The sequence below is a fragment of the Cuculus canorus genome, chromosome 3, assembly GCF_017976375.1.
Source record: "Cuculus canorus isolate bCucCan1 chromosome 3, bCucCan1.pri, whole genome shotgun sequence".
NCBI lineage: Eukaryota > Metazoa > Chordata > Aves > Cuculiformes > Cuculidae > Cuculus > Cuculus canorus.
The window spans coordinates 89,936,435-89,952,881 of record NC_071403.1 but is presented as its reverse complement, the minus strand read 5'-3'; the positions used below and the strand labels follow the sequence as shown (position 1 = coordinate 89,952,881).

The 16,447-nt window shown below is 38.5% G+C and overlaps 1 protein-coding gene across 1 annotated transcript in view; it reads right to left on the bottom strand.

Annotated features, from left to right (window-relative positions):
• Positions 1–5,652: 5,652 nt before the first annotated feature.
• NVL (nuclear VCP like) overlaps positions 5,653–16,447 on the bottom strand; it is a 38,468-nt gene continuing 27,673 nt past the window's right edge. Inside the window, exons 20-23 of the mRNA XM_054063119.1 lie at positions 13,772–13,848; positions 11,524–11,612; positions 7,948–8,018; positions 5,653–6,139 (exon numbers count right to left, since the gene is read on the bottom strand). Coding sequence (XP_053919094.1) covers positions 6,095–6,139; positions 7,948–8,018; positions 11,524–11,612; positions 13,772–13,848 — 282 coding nt within the window. The 3' untranslated portion in view covers positions 5,653–6,094. The remainder of the gene's footprint in view (positions 6,140–7,947; positions 8,019–11,523; positions 11,613–13,771; positions 13,849–16,447) is intronic.

Here is a 16,447-nt window from a genome sequence, read left to right as displayed (position 1 = left end):
TCTTTACATACCTCTGCACAGCATATTTGCCTTCTATCATGTAATGCACTGATGATGGCTTCAAGCTGTCAAAGATGGCTATAAATCATCCTTAAATCTCAAATGGTGATCCTATGGTATGTTCTTCACTTATCTGAAAGACAGAATCTGATAAAGGTGGAAGTCCTGGCTACTGTCCATGCTGGTCTGCTCTAAGTAACGTAATTTTTAGATGCCTCTGCATTTTGTGAGTGTGTCTTTTGTGTTGTTTTTTTTTTTGTTTTTTTTTTTTTGGAAGAAGCAGAGTGTCTAAGAAGAACGTACATCTCAACTCTGACTTGATTGTGGTCCTGTTTCTAAGGTGTGTTTTGGGTTTTGTAGGTGGGGGCCCTTAATGTTGGTTAAGTATTAGAAATGGCATGAAAGTATGCCAGCAACTTACAAAGTGACTTAATTATGATGCCAATAACATGCTAGCTAGCAAGCATATCACTCAGGGTACAGTGTAATGTCAAAGTATACTTTATCTGGTATTTTTACATATAATTAAAAAGCAAAGATTAAAGTAGCATTGAGTGAATTTTTGACTGGTCCCCTAATGCTGAAGGACTTAAGCTTTAGAAAGATGTATTTTTAAAGCAGATGTAAGACCTTGTTCTGTTCAGTGGTTGTATAGATGAACTGTAAAGAATTCACTGCCTTTTCTACTGGTCAGAAATCTAACTTGGAAAGAGTTGAATATGCTTAAGTCGCAAAAAAGAGCCACTTCTGCATGGCTGTCAATTTAAGAAGTAAACGGTGGAATTACCATAGCTGAATGAAGGATGGAAACTGCCTCCAGAAGGTTTTACAGCTAAAAGCTAAAGTTGAGAAATTGCTTATCTTAAGTATTCATCCTAGGATAACTGAGAGCTCAAAGTTTAACTTTCACACTTGGGCTTAGTTACTGATTTCATAGAATCACTGATGCCCCTTGCTGTCCTCCTGGTGGATAGTGCAAGGATGAATTCCTGCTTTTAAACAGGACTGAAGTTGCTATCTCACTTGTTTAAAACTGCAAATATTGCTTTAAGGTGTCCTAATTACAATCTTCAAAGTGAAAATGAGATGATTATAGAACTGCATAATTGTTTCTGAGGGAGATACCTATGCTTGCCATAATCTTCCTGAAACACCTGCTGTCTGCTTGTTGGAGAGCACTTACTGGGCTAGGTTAATCTGAGCCAGTGAGGCTTAAGTTTGGCTTTAAACCATGGTCTGATTCTTGCAAGCATTGGTAAGGCGTGCAATACACAAGGCCTTGACACCTAACTTGAGTAGTGTAGGGATTTTGCCAGAAGCAATTAACCTGAAAATTAACGTATAGTTTACTGCAGCATAGTTTCATTCCTAATGAATAGAAGGGTTTCTGAACCACTGGTGAATTAAGACCAGCTGGACTACTTGATATGTGTTTGGTTTATTCTAAATCAATAACTAGTTTTCTGTAGTCCTATTTTTAATGTGGCATTTAGTCTGAAGGCATGGCACAGAAAGAAGAATGTTACGTTAAAAAACCATATATATAAAACATTATTCATTGCTTTTAGGAACTACATATTTTTCATCAATTCTATTAAAATATACCCTGGTGGAAACAGGTTAGTATAACTTTTGAAATGTTTTATTTGGAAGTTGGAGGGAGCTTTGACCAGTGAAGAATAAATTAAAACTAAAGAGCATTAAGAACCTAATTATTATATTATTAACCTAATTATTATATTATTAACTCATCCATCTGAATAATTTATTAACTTTGTCCTTTCTACATGCTTGTTAGGGTTTGTTCCTTTCTAGCATCTTGCTAGTTTGTCAGTTTAGCAAACCTCTCCTTCATGTGAAATAAGCCAGGAGTTTTAACTATCAAAACACAGATGAATTTGGGTCAGCTTTGTTAAATGTCATCCAAGTATTTTAGCTACAATTAAATAGTGCAGAGCTCTGAATCCCTTTCAGGGCTTTCAGAATAAACTGCCTTGCATGGCTTGTAATGCCCAACCCACCTCCAATTATTTGAAGCTCTTTAAGTAGAATAAGTAATGCATCCTGGAGTCTGATCATACTAGGCATGAGTTTTCCCACAGGACGGGCATGAGTGTATTGCTCTTTCAAAACAACTCTTGCCTCTAGCAGTCTTGGTTTGCCATCAATCCTGTCTACTCCACAACAGTGAGCACTTAGTATGTGTTAAATGGGTACATCTTTCTGGCTACAGAGCTTCATACTCTCAGATCCAGGGCAATACTTCCTACCTGGAACCAGAGGTCAGCTGAAAAGCAGCTAAGACTTTTGGTTCTGTCTCTCAAAATTCCTCTGCTTAAGTAAGTCTTTAAATGTAGCTGGCAAACACATAATGCACGCTTTGAGTCTACACGGGTTGAGAAATTGGTCTGTTCTAGGTAAGCAGTCACTGTTAAAGAGTTCAGTGGTTTACATCTGCCTTCTTGGCATTTATCCTTGTATCATGTGAAGTGGCATGCCACAGTGGAACTTAAAGCTGTTCTTTCCTTGTTATAGATGAGGTTCAACAGTCAATAATATAGTCTTACCCTGTTTAAAATTATGCTGTAGGCTGCAGACTGCCATGCTATTCCTGTTGGAATAAGAAGAAAAGTCATGATCTTGTGTGACAAGTGGTCTAAGACACAGCTTTTGGAAAGTGTATCCTTTGTAATTTGAAAGTCTCAGAAGACTTAAAGCAAAGCAAGTTCTGCTATTTTAGCTTGCACACCGCAAAGCACAGGAGCCACTTCTGGGTCTGCCAAGATTGTTTCTGCAAGGTCCTAGGGAAGCAGTCTGACAAATAGGTGTGTCTGAGTCACATATAGCAAACTGCGTGTCTATCTCTTCTCTGTCAAATCTTCTGTTTTGCAATTAGGTCTGGATATACAAGACTTTAGTGAGGGCAGAATGTTGACAGTTTCCTATTTAGCCAAGAACAAAGATGGTATTTTTTTTTTCCTGCTAACAGTTCCCTGCTCTGCCTCTGCCCCTATGCATGCTTAAGTTAGCATCTAGTATGCTCTAGGATAGACTCATTGTGATTTGGACTCGTGGCTAGCCTCAGGAAAACGGAAAGGAAAAACAGGGCAGGATGAACAATTTCTTGATCCTGTCCCAACAGAAACAAGATGACTAGCGGGAAGACCTCTAGCCACGTCTGCTAGGAGGAGTGGTAGCTGCTTCTGCAGAATGAAATAGTGGTCTCTGTTTTGCATGAAAATGCTTGTTCCTAAAGTGATTTCTGTTTTCTTTGTACAAGTAATCTTGCAATTTATCTTGTACCACTGAAAAAAAAAAAAATCAGTAAGTACTATAGCCTGAGCAGAATTTCGCACAAGAAAAAGTAGCAGTGCGTGCAGCATTCTTGTGTGAACAGCCGAACAGAGTTCAGTTGCCTGCCTTTGTTTGTTCCTTGACACACAAGTAGGCCAGACAAGGTAAGCAAACAGGATATGGTCATCTGACTGATCTGGGCTTGCCTTTCAACTTAACTTCAGATTTTCTTGTAAAGTCAAACTGTCATGCACTCCACTTCCTCTTCCACTGTCAAGTTAAGAATAATCACCAGACACCTTGTATATTAAGCAAATGTTTTGTGTTCTTGACGAAACTATTTTTATTACTACTTGCATAGTAATACTGTTACTGCTACTTGAATAGGATGTCCTCTGTGGTCTTGCCTTGCGAGTCCTACCTTGCTTCCTTTCTCCATATATAAAAAGGCATAATATCATCCTAAGAGGAAAGGAGGAGAAAAAATCGTAAGTGAATATGCCAGGGCTTGAGGACTTTACTCCCTCATAAGCTCATTGACTGCAGCTATCCTTAAACATGGTAGCAGGAGTTTCCTCTATGTATCTGTAGAGGAGAAACCATTTACGTGGTTGTTTTCACCTGTAAAGATGTGGCTAGCTTGCTTGCTTGCCGCATCTCTCTTCCAAGAAAGGATGACAAAATATTTTAAAACTTTGTCACTGAAGTTGTAAGGAGACTACTTTTTATTCCTGATCAAGTTTGTATAAATATTTTTTGTTCTGAAACCAATGCATGCCACAGGCAGGTAAAAACAGTGATGGCCTTTAAAATTATCCTATCTGAAGGTAAAATGTCTGAGAGCTGCAAAATGATATTTGAGGTATGGTCTTCATGGGGGTCCTGTTTGATTCTTTTTTGTTTGGTAAACTCAAACACTCAGGTGGACTGAGTATGTTATTGTACTGAAAGGGTTCACAGCTTGCTTTCCCACAGTTGTAGCTTCCTATAAAGCTTTTAAGGGAGGTGGGAAGAAAACTCTTGAAGTTGTAGATTTAGACCTATATCAGGAGAAAGTTTTATGTAATAGGTGGTTCATTTATAGCTCTGTTTAAGACATCTAGTTATGATTTTACATTAAAATTAGTCACATAACTGATAGGTACTAATTGCGTTGTCTCACAATAACAAACATCCACAACTGAAACTACTGAGATGAAATGATGATACTTCATCTTGGATTTCTGGGAATTACGGTAATTCTTAAAGCTGCAAGCCTGATTTACAATTACAAGCAGACCCATGATGATCTCCTTTATATGCAGAGACTTGTTAGCCACAATTTTTGCATGTGCCACAACTTGAGTCACTGAGACTTGGGCTTTGTTAGAGGAGGGAGGGAATATCGCACTACGTTGTGCAAAAAATCAGTGGTAACTCCAAGCTGCCGAGTGGCAGTATTTTTGAAACACAAGTCTGATGATCAGTTATTTGTAATAGCCTTCCACATTTCCCTTGGGCAAAAATGTGCAAGATCTTTGTCAGATGGTAATTCAGAGAAGAATCTAAGTTGTAAGAGGCTGGTCCCTCTCAAGGCAAGTCATAAAGGTAGATCAGGTTGTTTAGGGTCACTAGGAGGTATGATTGCAGAATAAACGTGGCTTACAGAAACTATTTTACTGTTTCATATGGAACTTTCATGAGTTTAAATATTTATTTAAAGTTTGGTGTTATCAAACTTGGCAAATCTAATGGAAAGTCTTTTAGGAGAAAGCATCCATTTCCCATCTAGAAAGAGTAAGACTGATCAAAGGTAGGAATTGAGATTAATCATTAAAGAACTTCGAAGAATGATCACAGTGGTAAAACAATTCCATGAAGGCTTGTAGGTTTCAGGAACGAATTGCTCAGTATCTGTCAGACTTCAGTGTTCTATCTTAATTCAGTGCTTCATAGTTTGCTGATGCTGAAAGTTATAACCCTCTTTCCAAGATGGAATTTCTTGTATTTAAAAAAAAGTTTGAGGCTCTTGGCTTGTTTCTTAAACAGTAACACTTTCCTCCCTCCAGAGGATACAAAAACACTTCAGAAATTCAAGTATGTAACATAATTTTTTGTTGTTGCAGATTTGTCTGTCAAAAAATAAATAAATTGAGAACCAGGTTGTGGGGTAGCTCTTACTGCTTCAAATGTTTCTCAGGTGGCTGTTAAATCCTAATTTCATAACATTTCTCTGATTTCTAAACTTTATTCTCTTGTAGATAAAGACAGCTTGCTATCTCCAGATAGTTTCTTTTGATAATGTGAAGGGAAGCTGTTAGTAGCTCAGAGAACCTGTGCTGGCACAGTCATCATGAGTCACCCTTTGGGAAAGGCATGATTAAAGGTACGATAACATAGTGCAGTACTTTCCCAGGCTACTTCCACAGCTCTGTTCTCCCAGGGATCCTTCCAGAGTCCTTGTTCTTGAAAACAGCTATTTTCATTTATGTAAACACTTTGAAGGGTTAGCCTTGCTGCCTCTGAGGGATTTCTGATTAAGGACAGAAAATATGTCAGAATGGTATTAGCTCTTTAGTGCTACAAGCATTCATTTTTACAACTTAAACCATGATAAACAGGAAGTGTGTATTGTATCTTTTATTCTGGAAATAGTTAAATTAGGGATGGTTTAGAGCAGTAGGTTACAATGAGCTTTTTCAGGTACAGTTTAAAAAGTTGAGAGAGCTTCCTTCCAACCTGTCTCTTGAAATCAGTCACAAGTATTACAAAACTCTCCACCGATGTAGAATAGGTCTGTTTTGGGAAATGTCCAAATGCATCACCTGCACAGTGACTGACGCAGTTCTTCATACATTATTTGATCCTAGCAGTGCCAAGATAAGAGGAAAAAGATTACTTCAGACAACGGTAAAAAAAAAAGCGCAACATTTTAAAGTGACTTTTTATATATATCATTTAAAAAGAAAGTGAAACAAACAGCACGTGAGCCCGTAGCTATATTTAAAAACATGTACCAAAAACCAAAATACAGAAAAAAGCCCCTACCATGTGACTCATAAATGAGATTCTCCAGTGAAAGTCACCAATGTTATATGTAATTAACAGAAGCCTTTGTCAAGAGTTCTTAATATTGCCATGCTAGGTTCAGACTGCAGCTACACTACGAAGATTCTGCCCTCTCTGCCAGAGGAACTGCTGAATTGACACTCTACTCCCCCATTTATTTCTGCCAAAACAAACAGATGATATAATCTTCTGCTAGTCTAACCTGAACTGTAGCTGTTCCTTAATTCTTTTTGTGAGTCTCTCAAAATGACAGTTTAAAAGAACTGAATACTTAAAGATGTTGACTTTTACTAAATAACTGGCTTCAGATACATCTGTATCTGTCCATAGCTTATGAAGAACAACTTATTTTGGTTAGTTTCAATTCAACTATTTAAAAGCAAGTCAGTTGAACTCAGATGTGTATCAGAGGGAAAAGAGGAGTCAGAATCGCTAAATCAATGACATGGCTTCCTGTGTCTGCTGGTATTCACAGGCAGGTGCGCAGAGTTTGTCAGATGAAATTGTTTAGCAGATAGGAATTAGCATCTGGAAATGGGAGATTATTTGTCTTGTACTCCCAAAAATATTTCATAATAACTAACTAAAAGTGCTTCAGATAGAGCCCTATAATTCAATTAAATCTGAGACATGATATAAGCTGCCTTTGAGATGCAGAATGCCATTACTGGTTAACTTTTTAGAACCAGAAGGAGTATGTCCTAATACCTACCAGTGACTGCTGTGTTAAAGGAGATGTTTTAAGTTTTTGTGGCTGTTGTTTCTGAACTGTTTGCTTGGTGATTGGCAAAGGTGGGAAAACCCAACAACCAACACCATTTTTAAACAGTCTTTGAAGCAAAGTCCACTTTTAAATTTTAGAGAAGCTTATTGAGCATACATATAATACAGTACAAACAATAATGAAAGGAAATAGTTAACTAGTTAACTTCTGGCTACTGTTAGAAGCGAATATATTAATGTATTTGGCTGCAGTACACTCATGGCAACACAGACCTATATACAAAAGCTATCAGCATTAACGATTCTTAAATAAGCTTTTCAATTCCTATAATTAAGATGACTGAACGCGCTTCCTTTCAATCATTAAAAACAACAAGTTGTAAGAAAACCTTTAAAACAAACTTCCTTGACAAATGCAAATAATGAAAAGACTGATAAGAGATAACTACGATAATAAAGCGTGTTTTATGTTCTATCTCAAATTGATAGCTTTGCATGCTAACAGAAATGGTTGAGCATCTTTAGGGGCTTGTGTCAAGTTGTAGTGCACTATAAAGGCCTTGACCTTTCACTGAAAATTCCACAGACATGAGAGGTTAGGACCAGGTTGATAAACTAATCTGGTAATGCCAATGAGTCTAAGGTGCTATACTAAAAGATAACCTTGATAGCATGGTAATCTATCTACCTGCAATGCATCAGCTGCAGGTGAAAAGGGAAGCTGTTGTTTTTGAACTTATGAAAAACATCATGTTTGTTCAATGCAGAAATAGTGTCACTTGTTTGAAGTACATCCAAGTGTACTGCAGACTTTACTTCTCTGCAGAGGATATTCTCTTTATGGGAATCAGTATAGTGTTACAGGCTTGAAGCTTATCTTACCTTTTTCGATACTGAAGATTTCACTTTCCTAAAAGCTTCTTCAAAGTGTTTATGGGAAATCTTGATATCTCCTTAAAGAAGAAAGCATAATTGGTTACTAAATTAACCTGCAGGCAAGTGACAATCAAGGAACTTTTGCTTGTATTTTGAGGCAGCATTCACAACACCTAACTGTGTGTGCTCATCAGCTGGATGAGATCTAATTCAGTTGTGTTATGAACACCTGAACTCTTGTTTTATGTAGCCTCTTGTCTATGATCTTAGGCAAGATCTTCATCCCTCTACACCTTGCACCTTAAGCCAAGGAACTTTCTGAAACAAGTAAATATTATTTTAGATGTTTCTACCTACAAATTAAGAATTTAATTCTCAAAGATGTGAACTGCACTTACCTCAAATCCAGTCAGAATTTAAGTCCTTTAACACATCCAATTCTGGGCTTTATTTTCTATATATATTTAATATTAAGCTTCCCCCTACAGTGTTATTGAGTACCTGGAAATGTTTTTGTTATCACTCACATTCTACTACAGGATGTTCAATTCATGAATAATTTACTTCATGTAATTGTCTTGTCCAGCATTACCCAGAAGTGATGAAAGCTTTCCCTTTAACTCCCTTTCTTTTAAGTTTATGCAAACCCCTTTTTTTACCTTAATGCAGCAATCCACAGTAATTAGTCCTAATCTTAACCTTTTGAACAGGCTTTTTTTAATATGTTAAAATGTAAGCATACCTCAACATAAATAAAGGATTCCTCTGCTCATATAAGCAAGCGTCTGGTTTAATTGAGACTTGGGAATCCCAAAATACCAGTATTATACAGATGAAGTCAATTTGATGCATTTTTAACGTATTTCACTATGACACTTTTTGATCCCACAGATAAGTACCGCCACTGCCTTTGCATCACATATATTTAATGTGAAATGAGATGTGTCAACATGAAAATAGTGTTAAGATTACTCATTAATATATTTGATATCTGAGTTTAAAAAAAAACATTCTGCTGATATAGCAAGACTACAAAGCAGATGGAAGGCACTACATTAAAAATTAGAGCTTGTTTAAGGTATAAACCATAAAAGCAAATAGTCTACAATTATGATTACTTGCTTTAAAAGTAAAGATGAAGGTTAAAGTTTGCTGAACTAAACATACAGCCTTGCTACTCTCTCATCTCAAGTTGCCTGAAGCTCTTTTCAAGTTTCCAATTACCATAAAAGCTACACCACTGTAAGCAAAAAAGTTAAAATACTGATATTTTATATGTATATGTATTTTATATTTCCCCAAGGAAACACTCCTTATAGAAAGAAAAAACAGTTCAAACTGTGTCTTTCACAGAAGCCAAATTACTTTCAGAATGAGTCATCAAAACTCCATAAAATAATAAAGTGAAGCTGTGAGAATTTAATTTAGTTTTTGCTTTTTAAGCCTGTAACATTTTAATCAAATTGTGCAACAGTATATAGCCTCAATCACAGGAAGAGTGGAAAGAGAAAGCCCTGTTAATCAGTTAGGAGATCAATAAGGGCACAGTTATCAGAAAAAATCAAGGTGAAACAGTCTATCTATCAATTTAAGAGTTAGCTATGGCTAGGTACAAACATTCTTTTCACTACTGATAGGTAAAGTAGTTTACCTCTCATTTAAAGTAAGTTAGACTACTTAATGCTCATTGCATGGTAAAAGCAGGCACAACGCATGGTACTGTGGAAAATTTAGCTGTCAGTAATCTATACCTTGGCATTAACATAGTTTGCCTTGATTTCTGGTGATAAAATGATTTAGTATTAAAACAATTTATCTTGATAAAACAACAAAGTGTATCAACAAGTATAGTTCTTTTAAAATAAGACTAAGTACTTAAAAACCAAATATTTTTTTTCTTTCTACATTTATATAGATCAGTGATCTACAGCTGGTTCCCTTTCCTCTTATCAAACAAGGACCAGATCTTGCTTTTCAAATTCAACTGCAAAGATATAAGACTAATCTCATCTCATAGACCCCTTACTTAATAAGATCAGCTTTACAGACTATGCTGGTGATGTGGGGTCACTGGCTATTTAAAAAAAAAAAAAAACATTTACAAAAAGGGACATTCAGGGATAAAGTCGTAGTTTAGAAAAAGTCAGTGAATTCTCTGCATTTGTCTTTGTAGCTGAAAATGTCAAGGAGATTCTGATACCCTGTGCATTCTTTGTAAGGATTCTTTGTAAGTAAATGTATAGGAAGTAGTAAGCTACTGAAAGATACTGAACTCTTCTAGGCAGTCAAATGCTTGGGGTAATGATGAAGAACTCCAGAGGAACCTGATAACACTGAAAATCCACCCAACCTCCCCACCCTTCACCCCAACTGCAATATCTGACAACTGGCAACTCTGAGACCACAGTGACTGGACTAACATGATCAAAAATACCATGAAGAGTGAGTGTATGTTTCACTATGAAGAGTCCCTTCAAGCAAGCCACTCTCAAATGTTAAAAAAAACAAAAACAAATGTGCCCCTCAATTTACTAGAGAGGGAGAAGATCAGGTATAGCAAGGAAGTAGTATCAGTTTCTACAAAATAGAAAGGAGCAGCCCTCAATCTCAGCCAGGCAGTTTAATGTACTGACTGATGAGGACACACAGCACTGAATCACATACAGAGCATGGGAGGGGAGTCAGTTGTGCATGTCCTGTGGCAACAAGGTTTATCAATCAGGAACCACCTTACACACTTTCATACCAGCCAGGGCTGACATCTCGGAAATCCAACTACAAGGACATCCCAAAAAAGCTGTTATGGGCTTGCTGATGCCAGCACATCCACACAACAAGTGCTCAGGCTGCAGTCCTAGATGTGAAGGCTGAATTCAAGTGATTACCATCTTTGACCAAGTCTGCTGTATTCTGGATAATTATAAACCCAGGCAGGATAAACTCACCAATTTTCATCTCACATCAAGAGCTTCTTCCATCTACAGCAAGTGAAACGGGTAACCAAGTCATACAACAAAGATTTTTATAGTTTGAGTTTCCCCCTTGCTCTAAATGAACATGCTAGTTCCCTCGAGACAAGAAATGCAAATATTCTTCTCTCTCTATCTACTGATAAAAACCAGGTGAGACTGGATAGGTACCACATTAAAAAGAATGATTCAAAGACATTAATATTCCAGCATGGTTCTTAGAAATAGGAGGCATAATGAAAACCTAATGTATTTTCCAAAGAAATCACCTGAAAAGTCACAATTCCATCTTAGTGTTGCATTTTGACTTAAGTGTAAAATAACAAATGAAATACTGGAAAAAATCTAGACATACACACATTATTTCAGAAAAAATATTTATGCTGAACCTCTAGCATCAACCAATTTTTTTCCAGTAGTCTCCCCTACATCTACTTCAAAGATGTTTATATGTTCTTGAAAGAAATCTGACTTAAATTTCTGTTTGGCTCAGAGTCGCCAATCATTTATGTACAGCATGCATGCCTTTCTGCTTGTCTTGAACTACCTTAAATACTTTACATTCCCTTTATTTTCTCACTGTTCAGTTAAGATTTTTATAAAGCTTTCCTACCTTTCTCCCTTCTAGTATTCTGCAGGGCCATTTCCTGTCTCAAGGCGCAAACCGAAGCCTCACGCACCAAAGCAGAAAGGTCTGCCCCTCTAGAGATACAAAGAAAACAGGTTATTTTACCATAGATTTCTCTCATCTTTTGCTGATGGCATATAGAAAGGCATGACTCTACAAACAATGGTAAGAGACTGGTGGTGCTGTCATAAAGGAACACTGGAAAGAGGTCCAAGGACTACCCTGCAACCTTCATTATGGAGTGATGTCCTCCAGATTTTAGCCACAGATTAAGATCAAATAAATGAGAAGCAAGGGAAGAGGCAAAAACCCTACTGAGCATCCTTGGAAATGCCAAAGGACTGATTAATATCATGTCACTTGGTAGGAACCCAACACATTTTTTTCCTATGGAATCACCCATTATTGCCTTGCTCAAAACTGGATCAACAGTTAACATGCTCTTAAAATAACAGTATCCACGAAAAATATGGTCAGATTGGAAACAAACACTTAGAAAGACCAGTTTCCAGCCATTGAACTTTTCACAAGCCTCCAGACTGGTGCAAATCACTTCACCAAAGAAAATGTTCACAATTAACTCCCCCTGCATCATTTGGGGATGCTAGAAATACTGCTATATTTAAACCCACCCCCACCCCCCTCCACCCCAAACAAAACCCAAAGACCACTCCCCCCCCCAAAAAAAAACCCACAATGAGTGAAAGGGGGAAAGAGAGATAAAATCCTCATCTTTCGTAAGTATGAAACAATGGCAAATTAAAAATCATTGAGTAACAGCCTCCATTTCCAAGATTCAAAAGCAATATTGTGACAAGCAGCATATCATTAACTTTATCTTTTGTGAACTCCAGAAAAGCATTAACTATTAATAAATCATTTAACAGATTAAATCTTTCTGAAGTTTTGTAGAATACAACTGCAAATTATTCCGACAGATCTGGCTGTCAAGCTTTCCTAAAAACCACACCATGGCATTCCCAAAGCACAAGCTGAAATAGGCCCTCATTGCTTTGACAAACACATTGCTTTCAAGAGTGTAGCAGAACAAGCTGTTTATGGTTGTTTAACCAGTTTGCTTTCATCATCATTGTATATGGGCCCACAACTTAGAGGGCTCTCATATCACAGAATCACAGAATCACAAGGTTGGAAAGGACCCATTGGATCATCGAGTCCAACCATTCCTAACACTCCCTAAACCATGTCCCTAAGTACTTCATCCACCCGTTCCTTAAACACCTCCAGGGAAGGCGACTCGACCACCTCCCTGGGCAGCCTGTTCCAGTACCCAATGACTCTTACTGTGAAGAATTTTTTTCTGATATCCAACCTGAACCTCCCCTGACGGAGCTTCAGGCCATTCCCTCTAGTCCTGTCCCCTGTCACTTGGGAGAAGAGGCCAGCTCCCTCCTCTCCACAACCTCCCCTCAGGTAGTTGTAGAGAGTAATAAGGTCTCCCCTCAGCCTCCTCTTCTCCAGGCTAAACAACCCCAGCTCTCTCAGCCGCTCCCTGTAAGACTTGTTCTCCAGCCCCCTCACCAGCTTTGTTGCTCTTCTCTGGACACGCTCCAGAGCCTCAACATCCTTCTTGTGGTGAGGGGCCCAGAACTGAACACAGTACTCGAGATGCGGTCTCACCAGTGCTGAGTACAGAGGGAGAATAACCTCCCTGGACCTGCTGGTGACCCCATTTCTGATACAAGCCAAGATGCCGTTGGCCTTCTTGGCCACCTGGGCACACTGCTGGCTCATGTTCAGTCGGCTGTCAACCAGCACCCCCAGGTCCTTCTCTTCTGTGCAGCTCTCCAGCCATTCTTCCCCCAGTCTGTAGCGCTGCATAGGGTTGTTGTGCCCCAAGTGCAGGACCCGGCATTTGGCCTTGTTAAACCTCATCCCATTGGTCTCGGCCCAGCAGTCCAGCCTGTTCAGATCCCTTTGCATATATTCTCAGATTGTGCAAGAATTGTAAAATAAAACGAAGCAAAGACAAAAGGCCTCTACTGAGCAGCATTTACAATATGAAGAGGGCTATTCCAGATGAAAAAAGACTTTAGTTTCTATATATTCCTACCAACTCTTCCGAAAAAAAAAAAAACCACAAGTGAAAGCAAGAAAAGTAGTGTAAGGTAAAAGACTTATAAACCCTGAAAGTTAAGATAATTGCAACATGACACACATTATGATGCATCAGAAGACTGCACATTAAATACTAAAACTAGAACCTACTCACGTATAACAATCACAATGATGACTGTAAGCGATTTCTTCAAGGCTTACATCATTATCTAGAGGAGGCCGGGTGCCATCCTAAAGAAATGAGATAAAAGATAGGAAAACATTATCTTTTGCACATGCTATCCCAAAAGCGTGGAGATCTTCCTGTTACCTTTAGACAACAGTGAAGTTGTGTTGTGGTAGTACAGAGAATCAAGGTGTCTACAGTATCAAACACCTGAGTTCAAACAGGAAAGGACACTTTTTGATATAACTTAAATATTTCTGCCTGAAACTCATTTGACAGAAATGCACGAATTCATACAATTCTTTCTGACTTCAGGTGAACTAATGCACCTAATAATATACCTACAATGCCTTCAAGAGAAAAAAAAATAAAAGGTATAGTGATTGGCAAGTTAAACCCCTTGAATACTTAGCAGACAGTAGAATAACCAAAGACTGTGCAGACTAAGGGAGCAATCTGAAATGAGTCTTTGGTAGAATACTAGTTAGCTAGAGGAGGGGGAAAAAAAACCCTGAAGAACTGATTTCAAAACATCTTGGAAGGAGGGACTTCAACTTGACAGCTGAGACAGTTGGGGTTGTTCTGCCTGGAGAAGAGAAGGCTCTGAGGAGACCTTATAGCAACCTTTCAGTACCTAAAGGAGGCCTACAAGAAAGCTTTTTACAGAGGCATGCAGTGATAGGGCTAGGGGGAATGGCTTTAAATTGGAGAGGGGCAGATTTAGACTAGACATAAGGAAGAATTCGTTCATGAGAGTGGTGAGGCACTGGAAGATGTTGCTCAGGAAAGTTGTGGATGCCCCATTCCTGGAGGTGTTCAAGGCCAGGCTGGATGGGGCCTTGGGCAGCCTGATCTGGTGGGAGATATCCCCCCTCCCACATGGCAGGGGGGTTGGAACTGGACAATCTTTAAGGTCACTTCCAACCCAAACTATATTCTATGATTCTATGAAATAAGGAAGCCTTGTACTATTTCATATGGGGCAGTAATTGTCGTACAGGACTGCAAGCCAGAGACGACACCTCTGCTAATAGGAAATGTTTTACCTCTCAATTTGAGTAACAAGCATTGGGCATTTTTGAGTGGGATGATCTGCCTACTCTGCAGACAAGCTCAGCAGTATGTGTGCCAGAGAAGCTTGATACAGCTTGCAGGAATGTACACTTAAACATGTGAACACATGCTTCTCATGCATAATTAATATGGAACTTGAAAATTATACATTTTTATAAGTTAACTGAAATAAAACTATTTCACAATAAATCTTCAAACCACATTTAGGCTGCCTGTCTTCCTTACAACCTGTTCCTCCCTGTAACTCCCTTTCCTACTCTTTATGCTGCCTTTGTAAGCAGCATTTGTAATCCCTGTTATCCTTCAGCAACAGTTCTCAGTTTCCACGTCCTGTGCCTATATTCTTCAGGGAATTCTGGGAATGCATACCACCACCCAGAAGCCACTCACACCTGCACCAAACATATTTAAGCAAGTGTTCCTGTACACAAATTTTCCAAATTTCCTTGTCTAGAATGCATGGATGAAGTGTGACAAAAAATAAGGTCTTTCAAGTAATTAAAACATTTTCCTCTCTCCATGTTCTGTGTTCTTCTGGCAGATAACTCCTATACATTTTTAAAGAAAACGACAACCTATTTCTTGTTCTTAACACTAGAAATAAAAAACTTTTCCTAGCTTTATGAGAACTCTAGTGACCGCAGAAGTAGTAAAGCGAGGACAGCACCAGCCTCCTCACAGAGTGAGCAAGGCAAAGAGAGTTTTTCTATCTCATTTCTGCTGGCCTCTTAATTCATAACTGAGAAAAAAAATCCATTAAAGACTCATTCACTACAAAGATTTGTAACCAAAATACTCAGACAACTATGAATTAAGTATGCATGGAAGTATCAGGCATTTAAAAAATAACACGCTCTGATAACCAAGGATAGGATTGACACAACCCAAGCTGGTAAACACTATGCAATGTGTTGCTTACATCACAAGAAGGCCCATAATCAGATAGGGCCACAGCAAAGGTGGCTCGTCAGCAGAAGAGAAATATGCTCTGATAACAGGGTTATCAGAGTGTGTGTTGTAACCTTATAATCTTACCACATCATGTGCCACTCCTCTTGGTGTTATCCCAACAGGAGGATAGACAGTAGCCATTAAGACTGCCAGAAAAATGGAGCTAAGACACTTTTCAGCTGCCTTGTCTAACAGTAACGGCAGCTGAAGTAAGCATGATTCTAAACTGTTTAATTCTTAAGGAGAATCTAGAAAACAGTTCTAACAAGTCATTGCCAGGCAAGAGGAAGCTGAGAGGTGAGGACTCAACACAGAGTTCCTCAGTGTTGCACACAAATGGTCCTAGCCCGACCACTTAGATGTCTGCATCTTGGTGACTGTATGTAGCTGTGGGAGTGTCAGCAAGTGAAACTGAGCAGAAAGTGAGAGAAATCCCTTTTGTTTAATATCACCTTCCCATGAAGCCTTGCACCAAGCCTAGCCACTCTATTTTCCTGCATCACTAATTACAAAGAGCACTTGAGACCATTATAAATCTCCACAGACTCCAGCAAAAATTAGGGAGAGCAAGGCTCAACATTCGTACATTAAAAAACAGAGCAGATGTAAACTCTGTACCAGAATCCTTCTGCTCTGTTT